The 11,871-nt window shown below is 48.0% G+C and overlaps 1 protein-coding gene across 1 annotated transcript in view; it reads right to left on the minus strand.

Moving 5' to 3' along the window:
- Positions 1 to 11,871, minus strand: part of LOC147171786 (eomesodermin-like) — a 29,870-nt gene that overhangs the window by 9,565 nt on the left and 8,434 nt on the right. Inside the window, exons 2-3 of the mRNA XM_086078186.1 lie at positions 1,284 to 1,820; positions 22 to 176 (exon numbers count right to left, since the gene is read on the minus strand). Of these exons, the coding sequence (XP_085934312.1) occupies positions 22 to 176; positions 1,284 to 1,759 (631 nt within the window). The 5' untranslated portion in view covers positions 1,760 to 1,820. The remainder of the gene's footprint in view (positions 1 to 21; positions 177 to 1,283; positions 1,821 to 11,871) is intronic.

Here is an 11,871-nt window from a genome sequence, read left to right on the forward strand (position 1 = left end):
TGACATGGCAGTGAGCTGTACCTTGGCTGCTGTTGTCTGCTTTCCCACAGGTGACCCACTTGCCACCTTGAAATCTCCAGTGGTTTGGATCTGCCAGTGCCACCTCCACAAATACGTTATAGTGTGCAGTCAGGCTTAGACCTGCAATGTTAAAACTCAGAAACGGGAACATTCGCCTGCAAAAACAAATGTCTAAATACATAATCCAAGAAAAAGTTAAGATGGTTTAAACCTGCCATTTTAATGTTACTGTATGTAGGCCTATACCTATCGAACAAAATACTGCAAATGTGAATAATTTGTTTATAAAACAGAATAGGTGTCAAAATGAATCGATTAATTGCCAAGTAATCAATTAATTAAATTAAATTAACTATTTTAATTACTGCGCAATCATTTGGAGTAATTTTTTACTTTAAAATGGTCAAAATCCTCTGATTCCAGCTTATCAACAGTAATTGTTCACTGATGTCTGTAGTCTTTCGTGAAAGAAGACTGATTATCTTCTGCCTTTAACCAAAATAAGACATGTTTTTACTTTGGAAAACAATGACCGAATCCCCCCCCCCTTTTTTTAATCACTATACAAATACGAAGTACGAAATAAGCACCAATCACTGGTTTATTAACAGCAATCTGGGGGAAAAAATGCTTTTGTTTAATGCTAAATTAAAAAATTATCCGATTAGTCATTTAATCGATTGAATAATCGATCGATTAACTCATTCACTCCCAGCCATTTCCACTGAAGCAACCCCCTTCGCTCCCGACTGGTTTACTGGATTTTGACTGATTTTCCAAGGACCATAAAATATTGTGTTCTATTGCTATAAAAACATGGAACCTACCAAGAGAAAGATTAGAGTCTTTACTTTCATCAGGAAAAAAGGTATATTTCTATCTGTTTCCGTTTTGCAGCAATCAGCATTAGAATTTAGCTAAGATTCATCTTTATTCACAAATCTGTTTAAAAACTGTGGGGTAAAGAGCTTTTTGCAACATGGCCCTGGTTGATCTCTTATACTCTGCTGCCATTTTTTGTAATAACTACCATTGCTTCAAGCATTCTCTTTTGTTCAGAGGCTGCATCAAAGCCTTTTGTACGCTCTAGCATAAAAAAACATACAAACGTATATAAATACGTCTTTGGGAGCATGGTAATATTTAAAATAGAACATATTAATACGCTCTGGGAGCAAATGAGTTCATAGAGTCTAAAAATATTCCAGTGACAGCACTAATATATTGCTATACATTTCAATAGACCAGTGGTGACATCTTACCTGCCCTGCTTGGTGATGATCATTTCGGTCTGATGTCGGTGGAACTTTAGCCACAGAGGCCGGTTGCACAGATAGACGTGGGTCCTCGTGGTCGGCCCGTTCCCGTGGATGGCGATGCTGCTGAGAGCCGGGCCTGAGCCGCTATACGTCGTGTATAGACAGCCGGGGCTCTGTTCGATCTGATAGCCCGGACTGAAGCAACTGCGCGGGCCCGTGGCCGGGCAGAATCCCACGGGACCCAAGTGAAGAGATGTCGAGTACCTGCCTGTGCTGGACGAGGCATAGATGTTGCTGCTGGGGCTGTAGGGGATGAAGGAGAAGGGCGCAGTTGCATCTGTGGTGGGTTTGGGCGCCGTGGGTGGACTGTCGTAGCGTTCCAGGCCGTACTGGTCTTTGCCACCTGAAAACGGAGGCTTGCTCCTCACTTCCACAGAGTCTTTGGGGGGAAAGGAGTCAGTCTTCTCAGCACTGAGCATGTTTAATCAGCTCACTGGATCTGAATTGGAACTATTCTTGCCTCGGGTCTAGCAGTTGGACCTAAAAGGGACCAGAAGTGGGCAGAGGTGGAAAATTCAGGTCCAGAAAGTGAAAACCCTGCCAAAGTTTGGCTTTAGTTCTGATGCTAGCGAGCTAGCTAGCTCCTTAGCAGGTAAACGAGCACCATGGGAGCTAGCTAGCTAGCACATGGGGCCAAACTGTGGCAGGGTTTTTACTTTTGGGACCTGGGTTTGAGACCTCTGGAGGTGGGTAGTAACGAGTTACATTAACTAACTAGAATAACTTTTTGAAAAATAAATGTACTTCTAAGAGTAGTTTTACCACACAATAATTTTTACTTATACTTCAATAGATGTGTGAAGAAGAAATGCTACTCTTACTCCGGTATATTGGGTTACACTAGAGTCGCTACCCGCCGCCCTATTCATGCATTAGATTTACTGAATTTTCATGTAAGCGCTCCACTTGACTGACTGGAAGGAGCATTTCCGCGGATACAGTGCTTATATAGGGAGACTGGGGCTAGTTGTATCACGGGTAAGTTGTCACATTGTAATTTTCTTCTCCACCAGAGGGCATCAAAAAAGTGGAATACTAGTTTTCTTCATATTAATGGTCAGGTGTTGTGTCCTGTCTGAAAAGAGAATAGCACATTATGAGCTGAGATGAGTGCCAGTTTTGGTTTTGCACAACCTAAAGTAAAAATTTTCAACTTCATATATTTTGAAACAGACGTTGTACACAGACAAATTCTACTACTACTACTACAACTACAAGTACTACTGCTTCTACTACTACAAGTACTACTACTTCCACTACTACAACAACTAACTACGACTACTATTAGATACTATGTTCCTTACTTCATTGCTTACTTGTTCTCACCTTACTCCATTGCTTACTCGATTACTTGCTCCTTCCTCCATTGCTTACTTGGTTTCCTCCTTCTTTCCTTGTTTTCTTGTTTCTTGCTACTTTAATTTTATTTTTCTGCAATTTTTCTTCCTTCAACTGATTCTAGATTTCTGGATGAATTCAAACCATTCCAACTTAAGCATGTTCAGCTCATGTCAGGTCATTGTATATCATTCCATGTCATTCAATATCATATCAAATAATTCCACAGGTTTTCATTCAGCCTTATAGCCTTCACACGCAATTCCTCCAGAAATTACATTTTCTAGTCTATTTCATAATATTTTGTTAATGTTTGCTCAATGACTATGATACATTTTCTTTTTTTTTTTCTTTTTTTTTTTTTTTTATTTTTTATTTTTTATTTTTTATTTTTTTTATTTTTTTTAGAGCTCAGTATTGTTCATTCGGAAATGTCATCATCATTGCTCTTTTTTTTTTTTTTTTTTTTTTTTTTTTAAATATATATATATATATATATATACACACATATACATACATATATACATATATACATACATACATACATACCTTTTTTTTTTTTTTTTTTGTGTGTGTGGGTGAGTATGTGTGTGTGCGTGCGTGCGTGCGTGTGTTTGTTAGCTCACCAGAAAACCTATTAGAAAAAAAAAATCTTATACCGTTCACCTAAATCGAACACCAGGAGACCCGAGGGGACCGAAGAAAACCAAGGAAGGTGAAATCCAGCACCGACCAGACACCCCCCACCAGAACTCCTCCCCAGCCCAAGAAACATCCAGACCCCAACAAATCCAAAAAACATAAAGTCAGGGAGGCCTCAAGAGACCAACGGAGAGACCGAGAAAAGGAAGGAAGGACAGACGAAGCCGCGTGAGATCCGAGACACCAGCCTCCACCGATTCAATAACCTGAGGAGGAAACAGATTGTGTCTGAGTTTCGGTAGATGCTGGTGTGGTGGATCTGGCATGCATGAAAATCTCCACCAAAGAGGGGAGCCGTCGACCCCCGCCGGAACAGAGCAAGCGCAACACCTCAGGGCCCCCCAGGCCGCGGCAGCGCCAAAGGACGACCCCCGGGCCCCACCAGGGCCACCGGCCGGAGAGCAAACCCAGGAGCAGGAGCGCCCCCCGCCCCAACACGGCCCGCGCCCCCGGCCCAACGCAGCAGGACGGGGCACTGCAGGCCCACCAGGCACCCCACCGGCCCCCAACCCCCGCCCCCCACCACCCCCCGCCCCCCATCCACCCCCCGCCACCCACCCCAACCCAGCCCCAGCCGCCCCCATGCCCCCAATCCCCCAGACACCCCCCACCCCCAGCACCCCCCCACCCCGCAACCCCCACCACCGCCCCCCCCCCCCCAACAAAGCCGCCCCCCCCCCGACCCCACCCCGACCAACCGGCAGCCCCCCAACCCCCGACCCCCAGCCCCCGGGGACCACCCGCACCCAGGCACCGGCGCCGAAGAGGGGCCGGACAGCGGAGCGGAGAGGGCAGCCGCGCCCACCCCACCCCCCGCCGTGTGGAAGGACGGAACACCGGGGGCAGAAGGGGGAGATGGGGGCACCGGAGGGCGGCCGACACCCCCGAACCCCAGGCCCAGCGGGGGAAGGCCCCGGTCGTCACCCCAGCGTTCTTTGTGAAAATTAACCCCTGTTACTGAGTCCGCCAGCTCGCGGACTGGCGAACTCTACCCCTAAACCGTGAATGTGACCCCACCCAGTGTATATACAAGTGTGTGTGTGTGGTGCATTAAAATTAGGAGCAGGTGAACCGGAGCCGATGGAAATGATATTCCCACGCTCCGATCCACCCGCCACCCAAGCATGTTGCTGAGTGTATGTGGTGCATTAAAAAAAATAGATAGGGCGGGGGTGGCGACACGGACAGGGGACCGCAGCACTGCTCTATACTGCGGCCCCCAACCGATGGCACCCCCACAAGCCCCCAAGCCCCCCCCCCCACCCACAAGTTGTGTGGTGTATTAAAATTGGAGGGGAGTTGTAGGGTGAAGACGGTGTTTCCACCCTACCCCACCCCCCAAAGTGTGTTATGTGCCCTATATGTCTATAAAAGTGTATTGTGCAAACCTAGTGTAGTGAGTTAAGAGGTGTGACCAGCGGGGCCCCCCCCAACCGGGCGGATACATTTTCAAGTTCAATGATAAACATATTATCTGGCTGTTAAAACAAACAAATAAAAAACAGGAGAATAAGGATTATTTTGTCCTTGTTTTATTAGTTGCAAAATCCAATGTGACATCTTACCCCATATAGTGTGACAACTTACCCATTGGTGGGGCAACATGTCACATGTTCACTCCCTGTATTTAATGGCTTATAACTCTGCCCTGACAAAAAGTATGAAAATGACATGAATTAAAAAAAATATACCTAAGACTTTGGTCTTTCATCTGGTATACATTTTGTTTATATATAATGTATTTATTCCCCAAAAATATATAAAAGTATAAAAAGTGTTACAACTAGCCCCTGTCTCCCTGCAGTTAATGCGGGCCTGGTTGAAGACTGGCAGGCATGATGAGAACCCAAAAGAGTCAACTGAAAGATGACGTCCTGGTGCTTTTGCTTTAAGAAACTGCCACTTATGGTCGCAAGTTACACCGCAATTTGTGAATGGACTGTGCATGCTTGGGCTAACTAACGTGTCTGCTTGCACTGTTCAAATGAAACAATTGTATCATTATTTTTATTTTGTGATTTGAAGACGCCAGCATTTGCACATAATTTTGTTTTTGTCTGTCTGCTGACATTGTTAAAAAAAAAAAAAAAAAAAAATTCAAGCAGTTACTCTTATTCTTTTCAGCAAATACTTTTTTACTTATAATAGTAATATTATTTTGAAGTAACGCTACTCCTACTTGAGTACAATTTTTGGTTACTCGACCCATCTCTGAAAGGGACACACATCAGGTAGGCTGTGATTAAATTAAACGTCCAGTGATCAAACCAGTTTCTATTCTTCCAGAATTGAAGGGCATTTTACTTCATCACATCAAATTTTTAATAATACACATACAAAATACTAAAACATGCAGTTTCTGAGTAAATTTACCAAATCTAAAAATACTAAGAGAAAATAACGCTTGAAAATAGTTAAAAAATAAATAAATAAATTGGGAGTTCCCCCTAAAAATTTTTTTTTTATCTTGTAAAATGTGAATCAAACTGTTTAAATGACTAAAATCCACTATATCAGAGTTATAAATAGAGTTAAATTAAATTTTTCTTGGTGGAGGTTTGGTTTAAGGTTGTGTTAAATCACTAGTGCAATACCTGCATGTTAGTCAATGACAAACTGCTCAGATTTGGGTGAAAAACTGTGATGAATGCTCACCCACGAGGATTTGTGACAAAGACAGAAAGCATTAAATTCCATTTAACAAATAGGATAAACCAGGGGTACCAAACTCATATTAGCTCAGGGGCCGCATTGGAGGAAAATGTATTACCAAGTGGACCGGTAAAATAATGGTATATAACTTACAAACAATTGCCATCAATTATACGCATATTTTTGCTATTTGTGGGCCAGCCCTAAATTAGGGAGCTCAATTGTAATCATATTGTTCCAAAAAATAACGCAAATGTAAATGTGGCAACACTTTGCCTGTATGAGTTCCGGACGCTTTGAATCTAATTAAATTAATGAAATTACGCATTTATGTTTTGATTGTGGCCGGCTGATTAATTGGTCCGACATTACTAAAAAAAAAAAATACTTTACAAAATCGTCTCGCGGGCCGGATTAAAACCCTTTGTGGGCCTCATCCGGCCTGTGGTCAGACAAGCACAAACCCTGCAGACAAAAAAACATCTAGCATTTTAAGCCAGTGTTTTTCATATTTTGCTCTCAAAACTTAATTTGTTATAAGTATATTTAACATATGTGATTGCAGTAGGACGGCATGGATCAGTGGTATAGACTGGTCATCCTCCAAACCAGTGGTTGTGGGTTTGATACCTGACTCTTGACGACGAAGTGTCCTTGAGCCAGATACTGAGCACTCAGTTGCTCCTGATGCTGCTCCATCAATAAGTGAATGAGAAGTGTGAAGCAAAACTTAATATGCCTTGATTTTTGCTTTAATTATTGTAAAAGCACTACCATTTTAGTAAATTGAGAAAAATTGTGTTCAATAAATTCTACCTAATGGTGTTAAGTAAATTCAACATAATGAGGATTGATAAATTTTATTTAACAATATCAGGTAAATTCAACACAATTACTTTTTAGCAAATTCAACATAATAATGTTGAGAAAATTTAAAACAACTATGTAATGTATTATTATAATAAGAACATTAGTTAAAGTTTAGTTATCCAATTTAAATGAAATAGTTGTATGGGAGCGGTTAACGTAACCGTGTTATTTAAATCTGATGAAGCATCAGCAACACATGACTCCGCAGCCACGTGTGGCTCTTTCATCCTTTTGTTGTGGCTCCCTGTGACTATTGAAAATAATGTAATTCATTAACGTTGCACGGATGCGGATTCGCTTGTGTGTGCGCTTGAAGGCTGTTTGACGTGCGGATGTCAGCGCGGAAACCCCAAGACTACAGTACGAACCCCTGTCTCCGTGTGGATTATTTTGTCTGGCTATCAGACTACTTTTTGGTGGAGGGCGGACGAGAAGCGACTCCAGTCCTTCCTCCTCTGTGTCGTACGACTACGGTCCAGCGACCGAAGCAGGTACAGATAAAAATTTGTTTTATTTTAGTTTGTTCGTTTTAAATCTAATTCTAAAATTGAAGATTATGGTAAATAAAATTTAAATAAAATGTTTTGAATATTTTGTTCGCCCAAAATATGCGTCATATCCGCCAAAGTGCAACAGTAGAAAGGAATGTCTGTTGAGAGAGTCCGGTAAAGTTAGCAAGAGATTGGCAGATTCGGTGTTGTCGGTCCAGTAACTCCAAAATGAAACGTCATTGCAACATAAACAAAGGCTTATTCCAATCTATGTGAGGTCGCCAACGTGCTACAATTTGAATTTCAGTAACAAAATTTGTGGTCTGAGCAGTTCATGTGTCGTCATGCTTTTTCAACAGGCTGCGCTGAGACGCGGGTCTAGGGATCCTCAACAAATAGAAGCTGCTGAAAAGAAAAAATGCCATTAAAAAATCCATAACGTCATCATTGTTCATTGTCATGTTTTTGCAATAATTACATGCATAGAAGATGTCCACCTGGTTACATATACAACCCCCACCTCCCCACCCCACCCTCGCCCCCCTTTGTAGGGGAAACGGGGCAACTCGAAATTTTAGAATTGAGTTTGTTTTAAATAATAATCAATAACTTAATTATAGTTCTTAGGTCTTGCATCACACAAATGAGGACTCCCTGCATATACTACAACTCTTGTTTTAATTAATTATTTATAACACTTCCTGTATTTTTCAGATTTTTTTTGTTATTACTGATCAATGACTTCATGATTGTACATCGTCATGTCTCCAAACTCACAACACACGGATAGGGACCTCCTGTGTATACTATAACTCTATTTTCATCAAAATAACCCTTCCTGTATTTTTCAGAATTTTATTGTTTGTATTTCTGATCAATAACTTCATGATTGTACATCGTCATGTCTTCAAACTCACACCACACATGTTAGGGACCTCCTGTGTATACTACAACACTTATTTCATCGAAATAACGCTTCTTGTATTTTTCAAAAAGAGCAAAACAATTCTGAAAAATTCAGGAACTGTTATTTTGATGAAATAAGAGTTGTAGTAGAAGCAGGAGGTCTCCATCCATGTGTGATGTGAGTTTGGAGACATGACGGTGTAAAACAATAAAGTTATTGAGCAGAATTAACAAAAAAAAATCGGAAAATTCCAAAAAGTGTTATTTTAATGAAATAAGTCCCCATCCATGTGTGATGTGGGTTTGGAGACACGACGGTGTACAATCATGAACTTATTGATCTGTAATGACAACCAAAATATTCTGAAATATACATTAAGTGTTATTTTGGTGAAAAAAAAAAGAAAAAAAAGAGTTGTAGTAGAAGCAGAATGTCCCTATCCATGTGTGATGTGAGTTTGGAGACATGACGATGTACAATCATGGAGTTATAGAGCAGTAATAACCCCAAAATTCTCAAAAAAGGAAAACATTTTGTTTTGTTTTTTTGCACAAAATTTTAGTTTTAGCATAAGCATGTTGTCCCCATTTATATTTCACATGATTTTTTTTTTTTTACATTAGCATGTACAATCATGACGTTTTGGAATACTTCAGTAATTAAGAAATAAAAACATTTCTCAATAATCAAATAAACATAATCTCTACAAAATAAGTAATATATACTATAATCAACATGGCACCACTACTAATACGTGGTGTTAATTTAGAAATTCTTCAATGAAAATTAGTTAAACTACTGTGTCAAGAAGGGGAAGCTTGGGGACCCAAATGCGGGAAGACAGGACGAGGAGGCAGAGGTTCAATCAAAAAAGGGATTTTAATTTCTACAAAACAAAAGGCGAAATCTAAATTGCAAGGAAAAACAAACCATGGGGATAACAACAAGGCAAAACGGGCAGCATGACATGGGGGGAAAAATCCAAGGCAAAAACGGGCAGCATCACAGGGGGAAAAACAACAATGAACCGACACAGACAGAGGGGAGACAGCAGACTAACGACACAACAAGACACACCTGGGGCAAGACACAAGTGGCTGAGGGCACTGATTGGATCACACGAGGAAGGGCAGGATCACACTTAAACAAGACCAAGGGAGACACACAAGGAAAACAGAACCCAAAACATGACAGAACCCCGTCTGGGAGCCGTCCCTAACACAAAAAAGTCCAAAAACAGGGCGGGCGGAGGGGGCCCGGAGGCGGGAACCTGGCCCACCCATCAAGGCCAGTCCGGGGGGCGTCCCGGACGCCAGACGAGGGGAGCCCGGCGGCGCCGGTCCGGAGGGCGCCCCGGACGCCACACTGGAGCAAAGGGCGACCACAACGTGCGCCGCCAGACAGGGAGAAGACGGCAGTGGGACGTGCACCTCCTGTCCACACTCAAGGACTTGAAGCCGCCATGGAAGAGGTGAAGAGACTTTGCACGAGAGCGACCGAGGCAAGGAGGCCAGGGGCTGCAGCGGCACAGGCGGGGATGTCCGGGGTCTTGAGGCTGCCGTGGCACGGGGTCTTGGGGCTGCCGTGGCACGGGGTCTTGGGGCTGCCGTGGCACGGGGTCTTGGGGCTGCCGTGGCACGGGGTCTTGGGGCTGCCGTGAAGGCGGCTGCCGTGGCACGGGGTCTTGGGGCTGCCGTGAAGGCGGCTGCCGTGGCACGGGGTCTTGGGGCTGCCGTGAAGGCGGCTGCCGTGGCACGGGGTCTTGGGGCTGCCGTGGAGGCGGCTGCCGTGGCACGGGGTCTTGGGGCTGCCGTGGAGGCGGCTGCCGTGGCACGGGGTCTTGGGGCTGCCGTGGAGGCGGCTGCCGTGGCACGGGGTCTTGGGGCTGCCGTGGAGGCGGCTGCCGTGGCACGGGGTCTTGGGGCTGCCGTGGAGGCGGCTGCCGTGGCACGGGGTCTTGGGGCTGCCGTGGAGGCGGCTGCCGTGGCACGGGGTCTTGGGGCTGCCGTGGAGGCGGCAGACCTGGCACGGGGTCTTGGGGCTGCCGTGGAGGCGGCAGACCTGGCACGGGGTCTTGGGGCTGCCGTGGAGGCGGCAGACCTGGCACGGGGTCTTGGGGCTGCCGTGGAGGCGGCAGACCTGGCACGGGGTCTTGGGGCTGCCGTGGAGGCGGCAGACCTGGCACGGGGTCTTGGGGCTGCCGTGGAGGCGGCAGACCTGGCACGGGGTCTTGGGGCTGCCGTGGAGGCGGCAGACCTGGCACGGGGTCTTGGGGCTGCCGTGGAGGCGGCAGACCTGGCACGGGGTCTTGGGGCTGCCGTGGAAGCGGCAGACCTGGCACGGGGTCTTGGGGCTGCCGTGGAGGCGGCAGACCTGGCACGGGGTCTTGGGGCTGCCGTGGAGGCGGCAGACCTGGCACGGGGTCTTGGGGCTGCCGTGGAGGCGGCAGACCTGGCACGGGGTCTTGGGGCTGCCGTGGAGGCGGCAGACCTGGCACGGGGTCTTGGGGCTGCCGTGGAGGCGGCAGACCTGGCACGGGGTCTTGGGGCTGCCGTGGAGGCGGCAGACCTGGCACGGGGTCTTGGGGCTGCCGTGGAGGCGGCAGACCTGGCACGGGGTCTTGGGGCTGCCGTGGAGGCGGCAGACCTGGCACGGGGTCTTGGGGCTGCCGTGGAGGCGGCAGACCTGGCACGGGGTCTTGGAGCTGCGGCTGCGGCGGCAGACCTGGCACGGGGTCTTGGGGCTGCCGCGGAGCCGGCACGGGGACCTGGGGCTGCCGCGGAGCCGGCACGGGGACCTGGGGCTGCCGCGGAGCCGGCACGGGGACCTGGGGCTGCCGCGGAGCCGGCACGGGGACCTGGGGCTGCCGCGGAGCCGGCACGGGGACCTGGGGCTGCCGCGGAGCCGGCACGGGGACCTGGGGCTGCCGCGGAGCCGGCACGGGGACCTGGGGCTGCCGCGGAGCCGGCACGGGGACCTGGGGCTGCCGCGGAGCCGGCACGGGGACCTGGGGCTGCCGCGGAGCCGGCACGGGGACCTGGGGCTGCCGCGGAGCCGGCACGGGGACCTGGGGCTGCCGCGGAGCCGGCACGGGGACCTGGGGCTGCCGCGGAGCCGGCACGGGGACCTGGGGCTGCCGCGGAGCCGGCACGGGGACCTGGGGCTGCCGCGGAGCCGGCACGGGGACCTGGGGCTGCCGCGGAGCCGGCACGGGGACCTGGGGCTGCCGCGGAGCCGGCACGGGGACCTGGGGCTGCCGCGGCAGACGTGGCTCAGGGACCTGGGGCTGCGGCGGCAGACGTGGCTCAGGGACCTGGGGCTGCGGCGGCAGACGTGGCTCAGGGACCTGGGGCTGCGGCGGCAGACGTGGCTCGGGGACCTGGGGCTGCGGCGGCAGACGTGGCTCGGGGACCTGGGGCCGCGGCGGACGTGGTTCGGGGACCTGGGGCTGCGGCGGATGTGGTTCGGAAACATGTGCTTGGCTTGGCGGTGCTTGGCTTGGCGGTAGCTGGGTGAACATGGCTTGGGGTGGCGTGGCTGAAGTAGACTTGAGAGCAGGAACTGGGGCCAC

This window comes from Leptonotus elevatus, chromosome 6, assembly GCF_054856555.1.
Source record: "Leptonotus elevatus isolate MCC_2025b chromosome 6, RoL_Lele_1.0, whole genome shotgun sequence".
Lineage (NCBI taxonomy): Eukaryota > Metazoa > Chordata > Actinopteri > Syngnathiformes > Syngnathidae > Leptonotus > Leptonotus elevatus.